We start from the raw sequence: 26,414 nt of genomic DNA, 5'->3' as shown, positions 1-26,414 counted from the left end.
ACATCAAAAGGCTGCACTTCATCAAAGACTGTTCTGCAGCCAGATCAATTTACCCATCCGGTTTTTTCCTGCTAAAAAGTTTGAATTTATAGGTGCATCTTTCCTCAGTATCACCTTCCGTCACTTAAGGATTTGTTGCAATTAAAGCATACATAATTCAAAAAAATATAAACCAGGTAGGTAGACCAGGTGGTATAGGAAACAGCAAATATTACAATACAGCCATACAATCATGGGATTTTAATGCATAAGCAGAATACAAAAAAAATATTTTGACTATAAACAAACAACTTCCTTCAGTTGAGTTTGACTTTTATTGATTTTAGGGCATACCCACTTATATTCATGTGAAAAAGAAAATACATCCTGACTAGCACTGATGATGTTACCTAGTTTGGGTAATGAAATGTCTGCAAGAAAACAAGCAAGCTCAAGAGAGTACTAAGGACCCCCTGAAAATATGTAAAACCATAAAATACAAAGGGGATGTATCAGGACATAGTAAAAACCACCTGATCCGTAGCAGTTTTTAAAAGTAGGTAAATACAGATGAACAAGAACACAGGACATATATATATATATACCGTGTCACCATTTATTTACAAGCCCTGAGAGTTCCTGATAATCTCCCATCCAGATCTGATCCTACTTAGGTTTTTGAGGTAGAGGCAGCCATGGATTTTTTAAAGGCAAGTACAATGAAAAAAAAAAATCATTACTTTTCAAATTTCACAAAACAGAATAATGGGTGACATTCACACAGACTGGGTTTAGACCAGGGGCCCCCAACCTATGGGCTGCACCCCCACTTGTGCTAGCACCCGTAGAATCGTTTGCACATGTGCGTAGGGCTAGAGACGGCTGCTAGCACCTGCACAAATGGGGCCACTAGTGCACATGGGAGTTGCGCGGACCGTTTGCACATGCACATGGGTGCTAGTTGTGGTAGTGGTTAGCTCCTGCATGCATGCGCAAACAGGGCCACTAGGGCCATGCGTGTGCGTGCAGCCCCATTCACGCGCAGCTCCGTTCACGCGTGTGCACACATGCACACACACCAATTTCCCAGCTGCTCCCTTTCCCTCTAGGCTGCCAGCATGAAAAAGTTGGTGACCTCTGGTTTAGACTGATCAGACCATCCCAATTCACCACTCTTGGTAACAAAGAAAAGAGGTCCTCGGTGCTCTTTTGAGCTTGGTTGCTTTCTTGCAAAGCATTCATTACACAAACTAGGTATCATCATCAGCCTTGATGATGATTACCTAGTTTAGGTAATGAGATGTCTGCAAGAAAACAACCAAGCTGAGGGAGCACCAAGGATCCTCATTTCAACCCTGAGCTACAAACATTCTCCTTTATTGCTCCAAACAAAAGGGTTCTGGGTGGTTGCGACACTGACAGTACCTCCTGAATCTACCAGCCATCGGTTTGCGTTGCCCTTGGAGTCCGTGCCACGCAGAAAAGCCACTATTTGCCCCCTCTGCAGAGTCAAGTCCATATCTTTGCAGCCAGCGGCGTCGCTTGTCACCTGGTACAACTTATCTGGGCCATGTTTGTTCAGAAGCAAAAGGACCTTCTTCTCCTCTGCAGAGCTAAGAGGCTATTGAAAAGGTAGAAGGAGAAATGAGTCAGAAACCTATCCCCCTATGGAAGCAACAAGCTACTGTGTTTTATGCACTTACAGTATGCATGAATCATAGTGAAAGAAGGGGCTAAAGGCATCTAACCAAAAATATCCTAGAACAAGGTGTGACAAATCCTGAAAGTCAAGCATATTTTGCACGCTAAGTTTCAGAAAACAGAGAGAGTGGGCAATTCTGCAAATGGGGTAGAGTGGGAGCGCAGGAAATTGGGCACTGGGAAAAGGAGAAGGAAAATTAGTCTCATCTGCTTCTAATACTACCAGTTCTATTTCTCCTACAGAGCAAAGAGCGATGCGTTTGCTTGAGACAGCTGTTGCTGAATCTTAGCGCTACAGCCTTTCCAACCATCAGACTGATCTAAGGTCAACTACTCTGCAAATTGTCAGTAGGCTAAATATAACATGCCTAAATTAAATAAAAAATGCAAAAAGCATAATAACTGTCTACTTGTTACCCTTCCATTGCTGGGGATGTAAATATCTAGAATCTGTCCAGATGTTTTATGTGTACAATTCTCAAATTATAAAGTTTAAGCAACATGGCCAGTAATTTCTTTAATGGCAAGTCATTTAATGATACTCCAAAATCAACCAACTAAGATTATCTGCTTTATCCTTCCTTATGCTTCTACTGGCGCTGAGATTGTTTCGGGATTACTAGTAACTAAATCTCTTGAGTCAGAAATTGTTACAAAACCATCCACTGGCCTACAATTTATACTAAAGCCACCATCCGCTGCAGAAATAACATCTATATACATATAGATATATAGATATATACATCTATATAAATAACATCTATATGGGTCAATGACTAAAAAAAAAAGATAGTTCTTAAAAGGGTTTATACGCTTTTCTCCTAAAATGCATACAATGCACAAAGAGGTTGCTTAGTAAAGATATCTAAGTGCCTTAATGAAAAATGTGACATCATAAACTAAGTGTCATCCTGAGTACTTCACAAAGGAGTAAAGCAAATGGTCCTAACACAAGTGAGCAAGTCTTTGAATTATTCACTTCCCTAGCACTCAAATTCCAAGTTTATACACAAGACAATCCAAGCATCCAAATATCACAGAATATTACTGGAGAAGAACCAGAATTCACTTGGAATTAGCATTTGAATTCACTTAGAATTAGCATTTGCTTTTTCCATGCCCATGTCAGATATTTGTGAATTAACTAGCCAAGAGTCAGCTGAGGAAATTGTGCATGAGTAAGCACACACCTTCTTGCTTTTCCAGTAACATCATACCTGTGCAACGGGGTTTGGCAAAACAGTGTCAAACTTCTTCTGGAGAAAGGACAACTGATCTTCAGCCTGTTTTAAAGTACTCATTACCATTTCCCAAAATTCAGTTGCAGAGAGATGTCTATGGGGCAGCTGTAAGAGTAAGCCTAGAATTAAATGACTGAAAAATAGTATGTGTAAAACAGTTACTCTCCTAAGATGCCTGAACTTTGCAGTGGCTCTCCTGCCATTTATACTATTCATTACAGGCTGCACATCAGCCCTGTGTTTTCAAGGAAATGCTACATTTTTTTCTTCAAGGATATGCCTTTTGGTTGCATCCAGGGGAAAACAATCAAATAGAAATCACCTCATCCGTTTTTTTTGCTCTTACCTGGACAATCTCCCCTTCTGCCTCTTGGAGGACTTGCTTGGCCAGATCCCTCTGAAGAGTCACAAAAGAACACAGTATGCAGGCCAGCCACTTCAGGGCCACCTGGTTGAATGTAGGAAGCTCAGATACAAGCAAGGAGTTAATGCCAAGATAGGTATTCATGACAGCCTCCTCCTCATAGGTCACACTGCCCGTCTCATTCCTCTTCTCCTCATACTCCTCATAGTCAAGCAGCTTGTCCGAGCGCTTCTTGATCAGTTTGTGGGGTCCTCTCAGAGTCTCCGACAAGTTGCACAGTGGCTTATATACCAGGTGCTCAAGCCTTTGCTTCTGTAAAGGAAGAGAGGCAGACTTTTCTCAAATTTTGACCACTTTTGCTCTGTTCTGAAGTGAAAGATCAGAAGCTTTTGGGCTGAGGATCTCTGGTGCGCCTCATTGCTATGCGCCTAATATTTAGAGAAATCTTAGGTACACTAGAAAAATCTCAAAGAACCCGCTTTGAAATTTTGGAGCATATGACATTATGCTCCATTTTTCAGAAATTGGCTCATTGGGTAAGTTGAAGATTTCTTCTTTGGAAAAAACCCTGCACTGTATCTCACAATGGTTTATCGTCATTATGGTCTTCAGATACGCTGAGACTGCAACTCCCAAAGTCCCAGTTTGCCTGAAAATGTGTGAGGGCAAGGCTAAAATGAATCAATCTGATCCTTCCCTCTTCCCAAATTTGGCAAATTAGAAATGAAATAATACTTACATAGACAGGAAAGATGGTGCTGTGAAGCCTTTTTGCAAGGGAATAATATGGTTGGGTAACGTACGTTTCTAAATCCAGTTCATCCTCGTGTGGTTTAAAACTAAGGAACACCTAAAAGATAAAGAAACGAATCTGACAACCTAAAAACATGGTTTTATGGGGAACATATCCAGTGATATAGGCGAAAGCGGGCTCTTCTAGTCACTCAGAAAAGCCAGTTAAAAACACTTATGGTTATTCAGAAATGCCATTATTATTTATTGAAAAGCGGTGTTTTTCAGGAGTTATTAAACTTGCATGAATTATGGATACAATATATAGTTAGATTAAAGGGAGAATATGTGGAAGAAAAGGTTGAAATTTACATTGAATTTTAATCTTGAAGAAAGTTTATAAAATGATGTATTGTTGGTACATGACAGATAAATTGTCAAAAATATATAAAAGCAAATGTCAAATATTTGTCGGAAATTTAATCAAACTGAATGTACATTTTTCCATCCTTGGTGGACCTACAACAAAAATATTAGGATCAAAGATGTATTTTGATGCAGATGGTTTTAAAAGTAAATATACAACTGAAATTAGAGACTTTTCTTTTGGGCTTAATGGATAAACAAATGGAAACATCTTCTGGAACTTTATTTTTCCATATGATAATGGAAGCAAGACTTTATGTGCTCAAAGGTGGAAGGGCTTACAAATACGTACAATGGAAGAATGGATGGTGAAACTGGTAGAATTGGCAAGTGAAAAAGTCCCAATACATTACAGTTTCTCTATAGGCTTTCAAGATTCTGTTAATGACCCCCCAACAAAGAATTTAGCAAGTAGCATCGGTAGAATTCCTTTAGTGTCTGTTTCTTGGCCTACCTTACTTGAACAGCTGACATCTCCCCATCATCTAAAAAAAATGTCAGATGTCTTTTAAGTTCTATTTAAATTGCATTTTATTTTTTTTTTAAAGCTATAATCTAAATGTTTAAAATGTGCCTCCTAGTTTCACATTTCAAAGCTGGGTTGCCTAAGAGGAATTTGCAATATTGTTGCATCAGATCTGAAATCTCATGCGGATTCCTGATGAGGAAATGCTCTCTCTGAGAGAATTTTCTTACCAATTGTGTATGACATCTTTTTATGAGGAGCATCTGTGGCTGCTGAGCGTATATTTTTTTTACTTTGCTGGGTGGTTACATTTCAGAGAAGAGCTCGTGCTGCCATGTTATTTTTCCACTTCCCCCTCCTCACATTTTTAATATTCCTCCCAGGTTCCCCACATTTAATGGCCTACAATAGAGGCATGGGGACTGCACAATTATTCCTTCCAATTCAGAAGTAAGGAGATAGTTATACTCAGGGCTTTTTTTCTCATAGAACGCTCAGAACGGCATTCAGGCACCTTTTTTTTTTTGCAAAAAAAGCTCCCTTTATTGGCTTTCCTAAGCCTATTGCAGGGCTAGGCAATCTTGGCTCTTTTTTATGACTCGTGGACTTCAACTCCCAGAAATCCTGAGCCAGCCACACTGAGGGTAAAGAGAGAGGTTTCCAAGCTGAGGCATGATGGCTCAGGAATTCTGGGAGTTGAAGCCCTTGAGTCATAAAAGAGCCAAGGTTGCCTACCCTGCACTAGAGGAGGACTTTAAAATTATTTACAAGGTTACTTCTTTAGGAACTAAACTTTTAGAATCTAAAACAGCTAATTCAAAAAAGCCAACAGGAAAGAACCTCACATTTTTCATCTGCTTCTGTCTTTTGGAAGGTAAAATTAGATAAAAAATAATCTATTTCCTATGTTAATATCTCTGCAATGAAATCAATAAAGGTAACAGGAAAGAAATGAGAAACATTTTTCTCAATGTAATATGTTTAATTTAGCTGATGCTAGAAAAAAAATAGTATCTTTTGTAAATACTCTTGAAAACTATTTTGAATCTATAACCATCTATTACAACTAAAGCACTTTAAATTAAACAATTCTTAAGAATGAAATATTCTTAATTTGGACTTTACTTTTACTGTTTGGACTGTTATATGTTTTGAAAAATAGATTATTTAGAATCTAGTTATGTTGCACTTCAGTCTTTAAATAATTAACCTAGTATATACATAACAATATATGATGTTTTCCATGGTGAGCTTAAAATTAATATCAACATTTATTAAAAAGGCTAAAATAATTTCTGGTGGTATTATCTGTACATTAAAATTTTGTTCAGTCACAATATTTCACTTTTCACATTCTGGACAAGCAGTGGTCATGTATCCTAGCAAAAGATGTTACATTTGTGCATAAGTGTAGTCAGTAGCATATGCCTTTTTAAAAATATCAAACCTGCAAAGAAACAAAAATAAGTCCAAAATATCTGTATTACATCCAGAAATGCCAACTTTGCAACCAATATTTCCCATCCATAACTATGGCACCCTAAGGATACCTGCATACATGCAAATGCTTCTCTGGGATGAGTAACGCAGTACGGATTGCTTTTTCCTTCCAGTAACAGATTGCTGGGAAATACCAAACATGGCCTTGAGAATTCCAATGTTTGTTACAAATTTTTCTGGATGTGGTTGGAAAGAGGCCTAGAAATGCCAGCACAAATACATCACACTTGCTGAACGTGCACACGCAACTAATTACAATCTTCAATTATATGTGATATATCTAAAATGAGATGGGCTGTCTCAACTGCAACTTGCAAACCGTTCCGTTTTGCGGCAAAACAATCCAGGACAAGCTGATCAGCAGAGCTTAGAGAGGACTCATTAACACAATTTTTGGGAAGGAAAGAAAGAGTGCTGGTGCCGGAGGCCATCAGCTGTTTGGTGCCGGAGACCACTGCCACGAGGAACACAGCTCTGGGTCAAGGTTCGGAGCATCTCTGGGTGAGGGGTCAGCATGGGCCGTGGCTTGGCAACTGAGGGGAGGGGAATCCCCACGGAGGCTATGGGGAGGGGAATCCCCGCAGCATGTGGCTCCGAGCCGCAGGGGCAGGGGTGAAAAGGACAGGTGGTGACGCCGAAGCAAGACACTGGCATCGCTCCCAGTGACAGCACCTCTGAGTTCCGGCACCTTTTTTTTTTAGTGAAAAAAAAAGCACAGGTTATACCACAGGTCTGCAACCTGCGGCTCCGGAGCCACATGTGGCTCTTTCAGCCGTCTCCGGCGGCTCCCAGTCCTCTGCCATGTGCAGTCAAAAAAAAAAAAAAGTGGGACTGTTGCTGACCCCTGGGTTATACTACACTCCCAATATCCTACCTGCCATGTGATGTACCAAAAGTTTTGGAATTTTTCTTTTTTCTGTCTTCTCACTTAGTTCCATTACTGGAATTACGATTTGTTCCTGGACATTTAATTTAAATGTTCCCCAAATATTAAACTGAAGGATGTTCAGCATACTTAATTTCAACAGAAAATGCTATTAACAATTTTGAACACATTACCAAAGCTATTAACTTTTTTGAACACATTGCTTCCAGTTTTGGTATTGGAAAGACAGATAACAAAATACTCTATTCTTCTGATGCTGCTCGGTTGGTTTCCACATTTTCTGAATGTGAAAAGGAAGCAATAGACAATCCAACGCTCAGGCACACTTGAATATATGCTAATATGTTCCCTTTCTAAGATTTGCTTCCACATTAAAAACTTAAAGGATGGGGTTAGCTTAATTGTTGCAAAAAAAGTATCACTTCTCTCTTTGTCTATGGAGATTCTAAATCAACCAGGTCATGGTTGTCCCAAAGGTGTGGGGTTTTTTTTTTAAAGGCACCTGGACTTCCTTGGGTTTTTTTCCCTTTGAAAAGTTTTTGCTCTTCCTCCAAGATTTTCAAAGAAAAAAACAACCAAGAATGTCCAGTTGCCTTTTGGGAAAAAAACACCTTTGGATACAAGACTATTACTCCATTCTGTTACCTTTAAACCACGAACAGATATAAACTGAACATTTGGAAATGGCAAGTAAGATTAAAATCTTGGCTAAAGATCTGCCAGGCTGTCATTTCAAAAGTGTTGTGCTATAAAAATTTGCCTGTGTCACCATTTTCTGCTCTCATTTCACTATTTGTACTTATAATACCGCGAGCATCAAACAAGAATCAGTTCTAAAATTAATTCACACATGTGTTACTACTAAAACCCACTATTTGTGCACATGGCATAGATTTCAATCCATTAAAGTCCACTCCAGTCCACTTCATAATCTGAAGAATTATTTGAATGTACCGCCTCATAATATCAGAGGCACTGCAATTGTGTCCAAGAATTAACTTTCCCTGCATTGATTGAGCCCTTTTATAGCTTAAGGTTCAGATAGTTTTGTGATTACAGTATTCAGAATTAATTCTCATTGTATTTTAGGGAAGTATTTTACGTCTTACCAACCAACTGGTAATTTCCCTTCCTCTAAATTCACTATAGGTTTTGGCAGGAGATTAGCACTGACAGAGGAAAATATTTATTCAGCAAATGGTTCCTCATGAACATTGCAGTGGACAACAGATTTTCCCACTTTAAAAAGGAAATCCTCAGATTCATAACAGAAATGTGTGTCCATGGTTCTTAAAGTATTTGGAATAAGAGAAAGTATCTCCTTGAACTACTGTAGAGAAAAAGCAGGAAAAGGCTAATGTTGTAATGTCTTACTATGACCTCTACTGAGAAAGCTGACCGGACTCTTTGGGAATCAAAAACTGAACTAGACAGGAATTGGTCTTTTTATAGTTACACTGTAGAGCAGAGAATGACAAGATGCATCAAGACTGCATGTGTTGTTGAAAATCTTGTTGGTATCAAATTACAATTCTAAACAGGTTTCTAAATAGAGAAATCTTATTTTAATGGACTATGTGGGAAAAGGGTGTCTCTGTTATTCATAAACATCCAGTAAATTGGAGGGTACATCATCAGACTGATTAATGTAATCTGTGAGATCACACAAACAAAATAAAATACCATATTTTTATCAATGTATTATACAATACCTTCATTATGTAAATTGACTAAATCAGGGCTTTTCAACCAGTGGTACAGGTATCACCTGTGGTAAATTGGCACCTGGCAGGTGGTACATGACCATCCTAGAAAAGTGGTAGCGGGGGAGGGGAATGAGCTGAACCGGTGGCAGCAGTGCACAAGCCTGAGCGAGAGATGGCTGGAGCTGCAGGGCTGCCAGGGCTCAGCGAAAGCGCCAGGATCAGCGCTTCTTTGGGGCTGTCAAGACTCAGTGGAAGCACCAGGATCAGCGCCAGGCTCCAGCTGGAGCTGGGCACTGATCCTGGCACTTCTGAGCCCAGAAGAAGCACCGATCAGCTGGAATGTTGCAGCATCTCCAGGGTCTTATGATTTACATTCAGATGCTTGGCAACTGATTCATATTTATGGTGGTCACAGTGTCCCAGGCTCATGTGAAGTGACCAAAACCTGCTTCAACCACCCAGCAGACGGGGGGAATAAAAACCAAACACCCCCCACCCCACCCCCACTGCCAATCCTCAACAGAAATGCTCACAACAATGAAAACCTTGGACAGGAGGAAGAGTGCCGCCGGGTGGGCAGGCAGGTGTCTTGCTCGGCTGTGGCTTGGGGGACACTTTTTTCAGTGCCATTGTAACATCGAACAGTCAGTAAGCGAACTGTTGTAAGTCGAGGACTACCTGTACTTCATCACTTTTTCCCTTTTTTTTTGGTCATCAAGTTTTTGACACCTTGGTAGGCAACTGATGGTACTCGGATGTTGCCATATCATAAAAGTGGTACAATGGGTGAAAAGGTTGAAAAGCCCTGGACTAAATCATAGTAGAATTTTGTCCCTTAAAGTCAAAGTCCCTTGCATCTGCTAACCTGAAATTTTACAGTAGTGCCAGGCCAGTCATTTGTGGAAGTCATTATTTCATGTGAAAGAAGGATGAATTAAGGAGTCACATTAACATGGTTTATACTGTAGGTAGCCAATATCTGTTTTTTCTTTAAAAAGACTCACACCTAGACTTAAAGTAGTGTAAGGACTCTCCTTCTACGGTATCTTCTTCTTACAATGATTACCTGACCATAGCATTGTAAAAATACTGAAGCACGGAAAGAAGGTCTATAAAAGTTTTTTAAAAGAAAGAAAAAAAGAAGGGGAAAAATTCTCACCACCAAAGTCAAGCAACATCTCCTTTTATCCCACTTCTGTTAGCTCTCTGCTTCTATATCCTCTTCCAAAAAAAAGGGTACAGTAATTTTAAAGCAGGGGGGGGGAATATTTGGCATGGCACTAGCTTTTAATGTGACAGATGGGAGCAATGATTAAATACATGATTGGAAAGTAATCATATTACTTATATTTAATTACGTGTAAGTGACATCTAATTTAGCTTTTGTTCTGGCACCACTCGGTATTTTTTTCTGGAATGCAGCCCCTGGCTGACCATGTCTATCAGCCCGGAAAATATTGTGTATCCTTTCTGGAAGAATCTGTTGGGTTTCCCCTCCCTCTTTCTCCACTTGCTTATTCTTACTGGTATTATGCTCCATGAAAGGGGGAGAGTTTTATTTTGTTTTAGTTCGGGGCCACAAGTCTCTTTTAGCACATCTAATGCACCTCTAATGTCACAGTTCTGTGGGCATTGTTGAAGATCTATTTTTTTAAAAAATATATATATTTTCTTTCAAACTAATCCCGCCTGTAGCACCATACGTCGACATGCTTCCGGAGTTCTGTTCGAGCATTTAAAAATCCCTAGCAATTTTCCTTCTGAATGTTCACTTAGAAGCCCAGCTAATGTACTGTTCCTTCTTTTTTGTCCACTCCCCTCTTTTGAGTTCTCCAAGGTCAAATCCCTGAAAGAGGAGGAATGATAGTAACAGGTGACAGACGGCTAAGGTTACTTGGTTTTCTGAACCTCATTTCATTTGCAGCTGGGAATCATGAAAGCTTGGTTGTGAGCCCACTTAAAGTCCATTAACTTTAAAGAAATTTTTGTTAGGTTCAGACTAGGGTTCCCTTTTTAGACTGGGGAAAGTTTGCATTTTGAGCTGCTCCTTCGTGAATACATATCCCGTCCCACACATTCAGAGTGTATTGACAGAAAAATAATGCATGTATACAGATGGAAAATATAGATTACTTCCAGTGGGAGGATTCAAATATGTGAACAATGGGTTCTCTGTGTGAATGCCGCTTCCAGAAGTCCATTCTGGACCTGGGCAACGAAACATTAGCTACCGGTTCTGCTGAACTGGTGCAAACTGGCTGAATCCCACCATTGATTACTTACAAGACAAGAGTTAAATGACATATATGTCAGTATAATTAGTGCCTAAAGTAAAAACTAGCAGATACATTTTGGTTGGTCAGGTACTTGTTTACCACATAGACTTTCTTAAATAGACCCCAGCAGCTTCCCATCTTGGAAAAATAGACATATTGGATCAAGGTAACTATTTTCTTACTAACAGCTTTAAAACCGAATACCATGGACTTCTAATCAGTCATGATTCAAAGCAATCTCAGAAACATTAATAGAGACAATGTTGGCTTGTCAACCGCAAAAACCTCTAGTCAAGTTTCTGCAGGGTGCTCTGATTTCATGAGCTTGATTGAACATTAGATACAAAAATGTTACCTCTGTGTTGTCCAGAAAGCAGGCCACATTCTCTTTCAGATCAATTATAGCTGATGCCAATGACTGAAACTTTTCTTCCAGTTTATCAAACTCTTTATCTTCTGTCTAAAAATCAAAGAAAAGAAGTTACATTTTGTCAGAAGACAATTTACAGGTAGTAAAAGATCAGTACTGAGCAATGATACAAAACAAAATAGAATGCCACCAGTGAATACGGATTTCTTCTGTGAATGTCAATCACACTGTTCGGAGAATTTCCCTGGGTTCCTTTCTTCTAAGCCGGGAAAAGAGAGCATTAGCAACCTCCCTGGGGAAGCGAAAGCATCCCTAGAATCAAGACACGGAGGCTGGCTGCTTGAAAAGGAGGTCTCTATCTTTATTGTTCCCAAAATAATACAAGGTTTACTTTTGGGGCAATTAGCCACAGACTGACCTATCAGCAGTGGTGGGATTCAACTGGTTTGCACCAGTTCAGCAGAACCGGTAGCTAAATTTTGTTGAGTTCAGAGAACCAACTGAATGCACACTGCTTTTGGAAGTCCAGTCTAGGCCTCAGAGGCCTGGAGGAGGCCTCCCAGTGCATGGATACCACTTCCAGAAGTCTGTTCTAGGCCTTGGAAGCCACAAGGAGGCCTCCCCGGCATAGAACAGCCCACCGGAAGTGCATGGATGCCACTTCCAGAAGTCCATTCTAGGTCTCGGAGGCCCAGGCCTGCATCCAATAAGAGAACCAGTTGTTCAGGTATTTGCATCTCACCACTGCCCATCAGTAAGATCTTCATATCATTTTGAACCCTTTGTGAAAGACATGCGAGTGAGATATATGGTGTTATGACCGAAGTAGGAAACACAAATGTGACACATGGCTTTTATGGTTAGAGAAAACACTTTGCTTGTTATCTCCCTATCAGAAAAGTTCCTGACCAGTCACATGGTGTAAAGAACATGGGCATAGATGTTAAAATTCCCATGCCTTTTAAATGTTGATTGATTTCAAGCTGCCTATCAGCTTTCTATTGCATTTAAGGAATCATTGTATTTTATGAATGGAGACAGGGTTTCTCTGACTCCAGATCAAAAGGTTGTTAAAAGGAAGGGAGGGGAGGGGAGAGATCAGAGGCTTTTTAATTTCTATCAATAATTATACATTTATGTTGCAAATGAACAGGTGAGTATGGTATGCAAAGCAAATATTTGCCATCTCTGGAGTTCCTGGAAATTATATTATTTCTGATAAATGCACACTCTGGATCAACAGGAAGGTCTAATGCAAGCATATACTGTACTCTTATTGGATCTTGGAAGAGGCAAGAGACAAATCACTGGAAAATTGCTATGCAAAGAGAAAAGACAGGATTGAAGGAAATTTATTTCAGTACGAAAAGCTGATTTCACTAAATTTGCTTCATTTCTTGAATTTTTTTTTCAGGTTCATTTCACTGCCCTGAGGCAGCTAAGTTGAGAGTTAAAGAATATTACTCCAATAGATATTTCCACACAGGCTTCCCAATGCCATCAGAGATAAGCTAATTTTAAGCAGGGTCATAATACTTTATCTTCTACAAACAGGAACTAGTGCTAAGCCCAATGTCTCAATTAGGGATGTAATGAGGAGTGGAAAATGCTCGGCATGCTTGCAGCACTACATAAATTACTACTCCTATCATTACATGTGAAAGAATCATCCTCAGCCAGGTCACAAGCAGAAGCTGTTATGTGATCTCCTCCCAAAATATGTCATGATCCACAAATAAAGCACATGAACTCTTAAAGACTGCAGTATGATAGCCCTGAAGCAGCCTGAGGGCATCTTGAGGGCATTGGGGTGAATTCAGTTGAATGGAATGGAAACCATGGATGAGACAGAGGGTTTTCATTTCCTAGAATACTCAGTCTTTATAACTATTCTGTTTATAAAACTCTCTCCATTCTTCTTTACCATTCCAGATCAGTGCAGAGCATTCAGTACCAGGACATAGGGCAAAATGACATATACTTACTTTGGTCACAATTCCAGCTTCATGCATGAAGAGGCGGCTCAACCGTGCAGTCTTCTTGGCAATGGAGTGGGTATTGATGCGGGCGAGACGTTCTCGCAGAGTCAGATACCCAGCCTTATTATATTTATCTGCTGTTCTCAGTCCAAAAGAGGAGAAGGTGAGAAATGTAACAGAACAAGTTATATAAGGCAGGAGGAAAATTTTCTGGCAATTTAATAAAGTAGATGTAAGAACAAGAATAACTTGGGAAACTTTAACTTTGATACACTTGGATACACTCATTAACAACAAACTAAAAAAGCAATCAAATATAGGCTGAAGAGGCTGCCTTGTAGCCACTGACTCTTCAGCTAAAAAAAGAGTATATAACAGATTTTCCTTCCCTAAGAATCCCCAAATTTAGTGAACCATAACTTGGTTATTTTCTTGCAGACTTTTCATTACCCAGCTAAGTAACATCATCTGTGCTAGACTGATGCTGGCATTGATGGGGTTACCTAGTCAGATAATGAAATGTCTGCAAGAAAACAACCAAGGTCAGAGAGCATCAAGGGCCCCCAAGTTTAACCCTGAGCTACAAATATTCTCTTCTATCACAACTATCACTTCTATCACTTTCGGGACAGCACCCTGGTTGAGAACGATGGGAACTGTTGTCCAACACATCTACTGTAGTGGGAAGGCTCTGCTATAATTATGCAAACAATTCTGACAAGACAAACCTACAGATTGCTACATTATGACCTTATATCACACAGGTCTTCAAACTCTGCCCTCTTATGTCTCATGGACTTCAACTCCCAGAACTCCTCAGCCAGGCATGCTGGCTGAGGAATTCTGGGAGTTGAAATCCATGAATCATAATAGGGCCGAGTTTGAAGACCCCTGTTATATCATCTTGCAAGCTGATCTGTTTCCTGTTCAGTTTTAGTTCAGCTTTGAAGCTAAGCTCATTAATGGCTGGTTCCAATTCACTAATGCATATTCCTGAGGCCTGACAGGTCAACTCTCCCCAAGCAGAATTATGCCTTCAAATGTATCTTTTCTTTCCAAAGCGACTTCTCCATTGTTTGCATGTTTGGAAGTGCAGCAGAAAACATCTGTATATGAATAATGTTGATCATTGTGCTTTAGAGCAGACATGTCAAACACAAGGCCCGGGGGCCGGATCCGGCCCGCGAAGTGGTTTCATGCGGCCCGCGAAGCCATCCTGGAAACAGTGAGGGAACGGCCCCCGCTGCCTTGGCCCTGGCCCAGAGACCCTCCTCCTGCCAGAGACCCTCAGATCTGTCCCACTCCTGCCCAGACCCCCATAGGCACCCTTGATGCGAATGAGGTAGAGCTTGCCACGCCCACCCTGGCCATACCCACCCGGCCCCCTGACGGCAACCGCAATGCTGATGCGGCCCTCAATGAAATTGAGTTTGACACCCCTGCTTTAGAGCCACAGCTATAAGTGAGTTGTAGCTGATTAATTTCCTACATTGCAAATGCTGACTCAGGAAACCACTTGCTGTGCCAGGGTGGAAATGATGTTAGAATCACATTTTTAAAAGTGCTTTCCCTTTGTTTTTGTTTGCCCTTATTAAACTTTCAATATCCCTAGGTAAACTCAAGGAAAATAGATCACAAAGTCCTGCAAAAATACACCAAACATTCCACACACTGTAGTCTGATTCACTTGACCCACTCCAGATATATCGCTTGGCAATTTTCAGAGAAATTATCGTAGGGGGATTGAGTGCTATTGGAAGTTGAAGGTTCCTGGCATTCTGCAGTAGACGTAGCCAGAAAGATCTATCTCCCTTACCTATTTCCTTCCGCCTTTTATATTCATTGATATTGGCATTGACATCTGTCATAGTGGAGGCTGCAGCCTGTAGGGCTCCATAGCCACTGTCAGTATCCGAAGTGTTTTCTACAATCTTCTGCAACAACAGTGGATATTTTGTGATACGTTGCACTGGCATCACCAGGAAGAAGCTCAGGTTTGAAGCACCAATGTGAGGCCTGACCAAGAAATGCATAACGGATATCAGTCAGAGCATGTTGGGTCCCCTCAAGCAAACAGCGCCATCTATTGGCACCCAGAAAGCATACTTTCTCTATCATGGAGCTTATTCTCTGGAAAAAGATCCCTCCCGCTCCCTGCCTAGAGATCCAATGTTGCAGGAAGCTTTCAAAATCTGGCTTTTCTCCCAGATTATGGAGCCCTATAAGGGATATTTCTGTTAGAGGCAGCGGGTTTGTGTAGATGCAGGGATTTTCTTACTGGTTTTCCTCGTTTCCTTTCTTGTTTTTTAATTTTATGTAAGCCACCCAGAGTTGTTTTACAATGGGTGTCCGCTAAAGCTCCTAAATTAATAAATATCAGGATGTAAAGCGGCTTTAAAATGTTCCAGCCTTCCCAAATGGGAAGCTGAACATTTCATATGTATTTAACAGGGAGGCAGGATTTGCATTTTACATCTGCATACAGTTATTTGATTTGCATCTCATTTTTTTTTTGTCCAACTCAAGAGAATGTACATAATAATTCTTTCCCCCACTACGATAAGGTAGACTGGGGTGAGAAAATATAATTTTTTTTAAATTTGTTTTTAACTTTTGTATCTTGGTTTTTAATTACCCTGTAAACCGCCCTGAGTCCTTCGGGAAAGGGCGGTATATAAATGTAATTAAATAAATAAATAAATAAATAAATAAATAAATAAATAAATAAATAAATAAATAAATAAAATGTGCCCAACACAGTCATTCGATTGGCTCCCTTGCCTAAAAAGAAGACTAGAAATCCCATCTCCCAGTTTCTAGGCCAATATTCTTTCTACTATGTCAGGGGTAGGCAACCTTGGCTTTTTTATGACTCGTGGACTTCCGGAGTACCTTAGGGAACACCTGCTGCCGGCGTCTACTTCCCTCCGCCCTGTGTGCTCCCACAGAGAGGGCCTCCTCAGGGTGCCACCGGTCAGAGAATGTTGACTGGTGGCCCCCAGGGGGAGATCCTTCTCTGTGGGTGCCCCGGAGCTATGGAACCAGTTACCGGTTGAGCTCCGGACAGCGCCTGATCTTTGCTCCTTTCGCCACGATCTAAAAACATACTTGTTTGAGCAAGCCGGCCTGGCCTGAGGGGGGATTGGTGGGGTTTTTTATTATTTTTATTGGGGTTTTTATTATGTATTAACTGTATTTTTTAATTGGGCATGTATTTAATTACTTTTTAACTTTTGTAATTCTGTGTTTTATTCTTGCCCTGTACACCGCCCTAAGTCCTTCGGGAGAAGGGCGGTATAGAAATATTAATAAATTAAATTAAATTAAAAAAAACTCCCAGAAGTCCTGAGCCAGCTTCCAATAAAGCTAAGGCATTTAATCTTTAAAGCCCAATGGTTCACTATGACCATGTCATTGCCTGGAACACGGGCAATTCGCCACCATGTTTGAGGATTACACATTTGCCATGATTAACAACACAGACCTGATGGAAGGATTCTGCTCTGTTAAGTTTGGAGGGTTTTTCCTACAGCTGGGCTCTAGTCAGTAGTAGTGGAGGAAAGGTTGTTGTTATCCTAGGGCGTTGCTACATTAGCCAGGAGAACATTGCAAAATAGTAGTTTGGCTGCCAATTTACCAGCTCTGTTGTAAGACAGGCTCGCACACTTCCCAAGGTGCTCCACAGGAAGTAAGTTGGCTTTGCACTGAAAATAAAGACAAGCAGCTCTTCCAATAGCATCATCCAAGGCTCCCTCCCTTTCCTGGGGCCACTTTGTAAATGGGCGCCACAACTCGGAAGGTTCAGAGCCAGCAGGATCTGACTGCCTATACGGAGTACCAACTCACTTCCCCCACCCGCTGAGTGGTATCTATTTATCTACTTGCTTAGAACATGCTTTCAAACTGTTAGGTAGACAGAAGCTGAGGCAAGTGATAGGAGCTCACCCCGCCCTGCAGTGCTAGGACTTGAGCCATTGGAACGGAGACCATTTCCGGCATTATTAAGCAACTGAGCCACCGTGCTTCTGGTATTCTGTGATACCCTCTGTCTGGACATAATGATTCAGTGTCACCACAAAACTGTCTTCAATAGCTTTTGGGGAGTGGCTTTTAAAATTCAGTAGCTTTGTTTTGCTCACAGAGCATTAATAGATGCCATTTTTTGCATCGTACCTTCCATGAAAAATAATATCCACTAAAGAAGGAAATATGGTGCAGTTTGCACAATGCCTTTTTATTAGTAGCCCAACAAGCATGTTAATTCCTTTAAAGACTCATTTGGCCCAATGACCATCTTATCTGATGACATGGAATTTGGTGAAGGACAAGAATAAGTTTTGAATCTTTCCATAAATTCATGGAGCATCACAATTGCAGGAAATTAATACAATCCAATAGTAACCCAGTGGTTTCTGTTTGCAGATCAACTTCTTCCTCTGCTTTTAAACATGATTCATACTTAGCAAAAAAAAAACCCTCTATGTTCAAAATCAGATACAATTGGCATTAATTGACTTGCTTCACACCCTACTGATTTGTGTGGACCATGGCAGATTTACACTCTCTGGTTTGGATGTGTGTTGTGATTCATTTGGGGAAAAAAAGAGCTGTCATCTCTCACAGCTATGCTCCCTTATTCAAGTATTTGTTTCAGCAAGCTGAAGGGATGAAGTGACCCAAAGGGCACAGATGCTGCCTACCACTGTCATTGCCTCATTAAACCCAGGGCTGTATTTCTTGAAAAGTAAAAAGGTTAACATACAAAAAAAATATGGGTTGTATGATTGCCACCATCATAAAGTACACTTACACAGTAGTACTCAAGGTTTCCATAATTTCTTTTTGCAATCTTGGCTCCTTACTATAAATATCCAACAGTAAAAGAGCTTGGTCATAGTCTCCACAATAAATTTTATAGACATTCTCCATTTCTGCTTTGAGTTCTTGAAATAAAGTGCCTGTCACAATAAAATTGTAAAACAGTCAAAATGAAGATTCCCAAGACATGTATTGTATGCTGAAAAGCATCAATGCATCAAATTGTTCTTAGGTCTTATTAATTAGCCTCATTTCCGTGCAAGTATGAGTATATATATGCACTTATATGTCAGTATATAAATACAGGAATAACTTTCAGGCTGATAAATAGTGTATACATTTGAAGTACAGTGGTACCTCAGTATTCATTGTTAACTGGTTCTGGGGGGCCTGATGAGAAGCTAAAATGATTAGTACCAAACACATTTTTCCCATAAGGAATAACATAGTGAATCACAATGCAGCCGGTACTGACAAGGTCTAGCTTGTGCATTGAGTACCAAACAAACAATGAATACTGGGGCAAAATTTTCACATCAACATGTATTAAGTACCAAATCTGATGAGTTTCAAAGCCGTTAAGTATCAAGGTACCACTGTATAGCTGGCTAATTATGAAATTAAGAAGCTATCACTTCGCTATCACCCCCAGGTCCTTGAACATGCCACAGCTCTCAAGGATATTAGCTCACATTTCAAAAGTGACAATTGAATACAGCAGGCAGAATTTCCAAAGAATGGGATTGCAGTATTGAATCCAGCTTTTAAGACATTAGGCAATCTGACACTGCCTCATAGCGGTTGTATTAAAGTTATCGAAGTATTACTGTTGTTAGAATAGAATGTATGCTATTGCTTTAATAATAACAGTATTTAAAAACTATGTGGTAGATACATCATTGTGGATACTACCTACTGATATGAAAAAGTTGTTCCTGCCCCTGGTTCGCAGAAGCTTCAAGTCCTTTCAACAAACATTTGGAAACCTGCAGGACATCATCTATATTAGAGAACAATCCTTCCAGGTCAATTTCAGGCAGCTGAAATAGAGTAGTACAATGTTTCAGTTTCTTCTCTCAGCCAGCATATGCTCCTCTTCTTCAAGACAAAGGTAGTTACTACCTTTTAACCATGATATTTCTGTCCCAACATTGCTTCTAAAACTGTAACCATTAAACGTCTGTAGGCTGCATATTCTGAGAAATCCCTTTGTATTTTTGTAAGCAGCTGTATCACGCTGCCTTATTGGTCTGCGGACTCTTCAGGTGCAGAGGTTTTTATTTTTTATTTTAATTCCATTTATATCCCGCCCTTCTCCGAAGACTCAGGGCGGCTTACAAGCTTAGCAGTAGCCTTCATTCTATGTACGGTATATGCCTGCTTATTAGGGCTTTCACACACACACCCCAAGCGGCATTATTACAAAGTCAGCTTAATTGCCCCCAACAATCTGGGTCCTCATTTTACCTACCTCGGAAGGATGGAAGGCTGAGTCAACCTTGAGCCTGGTGGGATGCGAACTGCACTAATTGCAGGCAGCTGGTGTTACTTAAGGAGGCATTAGCCCACTGCTCCACCAAGGCTCAGGTTGAGAGCACACTGTTGAAGAATGAATCTACAGAATGCAAGAGCTGTGTCAAGAGTGAAAATCTGGCAGCCACAGGCCTCTGTGATTTTATCTTGCTGTTAGAGTGAGGGGGGAGGGGAGAGAGAGAGAGAGAGAGAGAGAGAGAGACAGAGACAGAGACAGAGACAGAGACAGAGACAGAGAGAGAATGCTTTCGAATGGGCATGTTAGAGAAACGAAACCTCTCCAGTTTTGGGGAAGTTTGCTGAGAGAGGCTGTCTGGAAACCATCATGGACATTCTAGCCAGTGTGAAGAAATAGCAGACGATTGTCATAACAAAGAGAATTTGTTTACATGAGCTATGTGGACATCTGGGGGGGGGGGCAGGGTATTGTCTGGGAATGTCATTCTTATATGCTATGGTTTGATGCCTTGGGATTTTAGAGTTAGTTTTCCTTCGCCTATATCACACCACGTATTCAATAAACAGTAAGCTTTTTCAGAAATGAAAGTAACCTTGGAGCTGGAGGTTGAGAAGCTGTACAGCCAGAAGGAACTTTCTCACAAGAGGATCCAGTGGTCATTTCAAGCCATACCTCCTAAACAGACATGTGTTCACCTCCTTTGCTTAAAGAAGCTAAGCATCAGTGGCTTGCCCCAAAATTGAGACCTTAAAGTAGACTAAGCCATTAAATGAATAGTAAGAAAGAAAGTATAGGGAGAAAATTCTTCAACTGGAGATACCATGGGAATTATGTTTAAAGCAAGAGAAAGAGAATATATTAGTTGTTAATGTATTCTTTATCAAGCAAAGGAGGTGAACACATGCCTGTTTAGGAGATACAATTTTCTTTTATCATAACTCAAATGCTGATGATTACAGATGGTCTCTCTTATTCTCACCTGTTTTTTCCGGAGGTGATCACGGATATCAAAAACGCAGAGCTGAAGGTTGTGCACATAGTTAGCCTCTGTAGTGATGAGCTCATCAATGGCCATTTGGTGATTCAGCTCTGGTTTGTCAGAAGATGCCAAAGTTTCATAAATATGTTCATAGATATGTTCCTCATCCTCTGAAGTCACCTTGGATGCAAGTTCTTCATAGCTGTCATTTGCCATGTTAGGAGCTACAAAGGCAGAATGAGAAGTTTCAATCATTGCTCATATGAGCAATAGTCAGACCAATTTTTAGGCTATAATTTAACAGGAATTCTTCCTTTTGTTTACTATTACATTTTGAAAATATAAGGAGAAAGCTAACATATGCTGGCAACAGCTTCTCAATTGTAAATATTATTTATCATTCACAGCAAGAATTCTATTGGCTAGTACTTACACTCAGTTGATAGTAAACCACTTTGTAATAAGGAATAAACACATATGTTCAGAACTAGTTAATTAGGTGTAATAAATTATTACACCAAAATAATACAAACTTTTAGCTACATCAGTTCCCACTGAATCTAAGTTCTTCACTGATCACTAGATTCCCAATTTTTGTTAAACACTTCAACATTTTGTTATAGCTACCCACTGTATCTGGGTGGTAACCTATAATTTGGAAAAAAAACAACTTAATTGTTCTTAAATAGCTATTATGAAACCTGAATTTAATTCTAAACAACTGTTTGGGATTCCCCCTATTTATTAACAGGGGGTAGGGCAAGAAAAGTAATATAGATATGAAACTATCATATCTTTCTTCAATAGATTCCTGGCTAAAAAGAAGAGCCTCTGCTTGGCAGAGTTTTGACCATGTTGTCATGCAGAATGAGATAACCCTCCTCCAGGAGATCCTTGCATTAATAAAGCTGTTCTCATGATCTGCCTGACACTTTTGCCCACATTGAATTCATCATTGCACCAATGAGAAGGGATCCCAGAGAACGGATACTGTTGAACAAAAATATGATTTGATGAGAAAAGATCAAGCCACTCCTTGTGACTTTCCTTCATGACCCCAGCTTCATTCAAAGAGAAGTCCTTTCACATGATCGATGTGAAAGGGGCTTTTAAATTTTGAGGAGAGTTCATTGACACTTCCTGCCATGACATCATACATAATTCTACACAGTGGCTAACATCATCCACATAAAAGTTAAGCCTGGAATTAAAAGTGATGAAACTGCCTATTAAAAAAATGGAAAAGCTGACCATTGTTGAGGGCAGGTAACATGTTGCTAAAGCACCTTGAGCCATGCAAATCACAATCCATGACCTTGGATGAAAACATCATTTTAAAATCAATACAGAGGAAAAGATATTGCTGCTTGCCTGGAACAGTGAGATAACCTTTCAAACTATTTTAACCGATGGATTTTTTTTTAAATCTCAGCAATATTCAATTGAATGATGAAATGTTTATTTTCAGGGTATAATTACAAACAGTACTTATCATTTTATACAGCATTATCAAATTATCACTACTTAAAAAAATGTAGCTGTTAATTTACTTAAGTACAGTTAAATCAAAAAGGTGAGGTAAACTATCCAATAATTTATGCACAGGCTAGCCAAACAGAAGTGGTCATTTGCTTGACACAACTGTCATAACATGACTGTAAAACTTAACAAATTCAGTTCTTTGTACTTTCATCATCTAAAGTTATATTCTAACCCTTAATTTATTATTTATTACTGCATCAATGAGCGACAGAAATTCTCATCCCAATTGCCATCATAATCCAAAGACTTCCTGTAGTATACCTACATTTTTAAAAAAAATAAAAATAAAAATAACTGATAGAAAAGGTTGCAATACAAAATAAATTAATAATTAAAAACATAAGAATATCTCAACAATCATGAATAAAAAATTTAAAATGCTAATTATGTAATGTTTGTTTGTTTTAAATGCTATCAATTTAAGGGGCTAAATAATAGAAAATCTTGGATCCTTGTCTAACTATACAGACCTTCATTGCATAAGAAATAAAAAAAATGGGGGGAAAGCCATAGATCAGTTTCTTTTTATGAGTAAAAAACCCCACAAAGTTTTGACTCACTTTCAGGACTGATTTATGATACCATTTATTTTCATGGACATGAATCTACTTTGTCAAATAAATGCATGACTTGTTATTGTCAGATGACAAGCATAGAAGGTAGAAGAAGTGATATACGTTCACTTATATAGTCTTTGCAGCAAGGTTGGATGCAGAATACTTTTTTACATTAATATCTATCAAGAAGTAAAACACAAGATTCCTCCATGCCCCTCTCTGCTGGCCCTCAGATTGCTCTCTCTCCCACTTCAGTTTCAAGGCAGGTAGGCATATTGCCAAAACACTGAGCTGTGGTTATCCATTTTTTTAATGGAACATCTCAAGGCTTTATCTCCGATTTCCCAAAGTGTGGTCTGCAACCCAGTAGTTGTTCCACATGGTTAAGCCCAGGCTATTTGAAGGACTGCCTCTGCCCTATTGCATCTACCCAGTCCACCAGGATGGGAAGACAGGTTATTTTATGGGGTCCCATTGATTATGGATTGCCATCTGGCTGGACCATGAAAAAGGGCCTTCTTGGTGGTGGCCCCTTCTCTGTGGAACACCATTACTCCTGAGGTACAGCTGGCTCTAGATTGCTGCTTTTTTGAAAGGCCCTATAAATAAGGCTTTGTTAGCAGGTCTGGGACCACGAATAGAAACAGAGCCAATCAGGTTAATTTGACTGTTGCTGCCATGAGATGGGAGGGCGGGGGAGAGAGGGGGTTTTTATGGGTTTTTTTATATGATGGATTTTTAAATAATAAGCCACCTAGAGTCACATATATGTGAGTAATCACTCTTTTGAATGTCTGTGGAGATTCTCATCCAAGTCATACTTATCCCAAAGGTGTTTTTTCATGAGGCAACTGGACTTTCTTGTTAATAATAATAACAACAACAACAACAACAACAACAACAATAAAGTTGGAAGGAACCTCAGAGGTCATCTAGTCCAACCTCCTGCTCAGGCAGGAAACCCTATACCATTTCAGACAAATGGCTGTCCAGTCTCTTCTTAAAAACTTCCAGTGTTGGAGCATTCACAACTTCTGGAGGCAGGTTGTTTTCTTTGAAGACCTTTTGTTTCTCATCCAAGAAGCTTCTTCAGCTCTGGAAGAAGCCTCTTGAAAAAAATACCAGTGGGACACTCTTTTACTGGGGATCAGGTTGGAGGACAAAGGAGAAAATCTGAGCACTGGTGATTGGATTAAAAAAAAAACCTATGCTTATGGAAAATCCAATCCGCCATTTTGGGTGTGGCAGAAATACAAAAATATAGATCATTTCACGGATAGGAAAAGTTGTGGATGTGAAAATTAAAAAAAATTAAATACTTTCATTTTAACCTTGAATGCAGTATGTGATTGTAAAATTGTAATTGTATGTGAGAATGACTTTAGGAGACAGGAAGAAGAGCTGCAGCCTAGACGACAGTCAGATAAGAGGCAGTTGAGTCTGCAGAAGGAACTTGGATGTGGCAAACATTTGAGAAGGGACCATCCTTAGTTTTTTAGTTTAGTTTTAGTTTTATTAAATTTTTATACCGCCCTTCTCCCAAAGGACTCAGGGCGGTGAACAGGGCATATAATAAAAATACAAAAATACAAAAGTTAAAATAGAATTAAATTAATGCCCAAAATAAAACAATAAAATATACAAATATTTAAAACCCTAAATTAACTCCCCATCAGGCCAGGCCAGCTTGTTCGAATAAGTGGGTCTTTAACCCACGCCGGAAGGAGCGGAGATCCGGTGCCATCCGGAGCTCAACCGGCAGTTGATTCCACAGAGCCGGGGCGCCCACAGAGAAGGCCCTCCCCCTGGGGACCACCAGCCGGCATTCTCTGACCGGAGGCACCCTGAGGAGGCCCTCTCTGTGGGAACGCACAGGGCGGAGGGGAGTTGACGCCGGCAGCAGGTGGTCCCCGAGGTATTCCGGACCCATGCCATGTAAGGACTTAAAAACCATCACTAAGACCTTGAACCTCACCCGGAAGACAACTGGTAACCAATGCAGCTCGCGGAGCAAAGGTGTAACATGGGAGTACCGGGAAACTCCCAAGACAACTCTTGCGGCCGCATTCTGTACCAGTTGGAGCCTCCGAGTGGTCTTCAAGGGAAGCCCCATGTAGAGAGCATTGCAATAGTCAAGACGAGAGGTCACGAGCGCATGAGTGACTGTACACAAGGCATCCCGGTCTAGATAGGGCCGCAACTGACGCACCAGGCGAACCTGAGCGAAAGCCCCCCTAGTCACGGCTACTATATGATCTTCTAAGGTAAGCCGCGAATCTAGGAGGACTCCCAAGTTGCGCGCCCTATCCACAGGGGGTAAAGACTCACCCCCCATAAAGAGAGATGGAACATTTTGAATGTCCCGGGATGCCGGAATGTACAGCCACTCAGTCTTGTCAGGGTTGAGTTGAAGTCTGTTCCTCCCCATCCAGACCCGTACCGCCTCCAGGCAACGGGACATCACAGCGAGGGCATCACTGGGGTGGTTTGGGGTCGAAATAAAAAGTTGGGTATCATCAGCATATTGATGATACCCAACTCCAAAACCACGAATGATCTCACCCAGCGGTTTCATGTAGATGTTGAACAGGAGAGGCGAGAGAACCGACCCCTGAGGAACTCCACAAACGAGAGACCTAGGGGCCGATCTCTGCCCCCCTGCCAACACCGACTGCGAACGTCCCAGGAGATAGGAGGAGAACCACCGAAGAACCGTGCCTCCCACTCCCAATCCCCTGAGACGCCGCAGCAGGATACCATGGTCGATGGTATCGAAAGCCGCTGAGAGGTCTAATAGGACTAGGACAGAGGAACATCCCCTATCCCGAGCCCTCCAGAGATCATTCACCAGAGCGACCAATGCCGTCTCCGTGCTGTACCCGGGCCTGAAACCCGATTGGTACGGATCCAGATAATCCGCTTCATCTAGGACCAGAGGGAGCTTAGTTTTATGGACCGTAAAGTTGAAGTTGGAAGAGATGCACCTACTTCTTCTGAGTGTGCGTCTTAGCTGAGTTGCCTTGAAAGGCTAATAAACATTTCCAGAAATACAATTAATAGATGAGGCTAGTACAAGTGAAAAAAATGAGATAAACATTTCTTGGAATCACACGTATTTTAGCACTTAGCAATAGCTATAGCACTTAGACCTATGTATAGCTTCACAGTGCTTTATAGCTCTCTCTGAGCAGTTTACAGAGTCAGCATATGGCCCCCAACAATCTGGGTCCTCATTTTATTGACCTCGGAAGGATAAAAGGCTGAGTCAATCTTGAGCCGGTGAGAATCGAACTGCCAAACTGCTGGCAGTTGCCAGTCAGCAGAAGTAACCTGCAGTAATGCGTTCTAACCACGGGGCTTCCATGGTTCAGCAATAGCACTTATACTTATATACTACTCC

At 40.6% G+C, this 26,414-nt stretch overlaps 1 protein-coding gene across 2 annotated transcripts in view; it reads right to left on the bottom strand.

The window, feature by feature from the left end:
* Positions 1 to 26,414, bottom strand: part of ARHGEF37 (Rho guanine nucleotide exchange factor 37) — a 61,569-nt gene that overhangs the window by 11,468 nt on the left and 23,687 nt on the right. For both annotated transcript variants that reach the window (XM_083352717.1, XM_083352718.1), the window contains exons 2-11: positions 20,916 to 21,139; positions 19,361 to 19,484; positions 18,437 to 18,584; positions 15,443 to 15,642; positions 13,633 to 13,763; positions 11,633 to 11,737; positions 4,025 to 4,135; positions 3,268 to 3,597; positions 2,898 to 3,026; positions 1,405 to 1,600 (exon numbers count right to left, since the gene is read on the bottom strand). In XM_083352717.1, the coding sequence (XP_083208843.1) occupies positions 1,405 to 1,600; positions 2,898 to 3,026; positions 3,268 to 3,597; positions 4,025 to 4,135; positions 11,633 to 11,737; positions 13,633 to 13,763; positions 15,443 to 15,642; positions 18,437 to 18,584; positions 19,361 to 19,484; positions 20,916 to 21,139 (1,698 nt within the window). The remainder of the gene's footprint in view (positions 1 to 1,404; positions 1,601 to 2,897; positions 3,027 to 3,267; positions 3,598 to 4,024; positions 4,136 to 11,632; positions 11,738 to 13,632; positions 13,764 to 15,442; positions 15,643 to 18,436; positions 18,585 to 19,360; positions 19,485 to 20,915; positions 21,140 to 26,414) is intronic.

Source organism: Vipera ursinii, assembly GCF_947247035.1.
Source record: "Vipera ursinii genome assembly, chromosome: 2".
NCBI lineage: Eukaryota > Metazoa > Chordata > Lepidosauria > Squamata > Viperidae > Vipera > Vipera ursinii.
The sequence above is the reverse complement of the archived record's forward strand: the minus strand, read 5'-3'. Positions and strand labels throughout refer to the sequence as shown.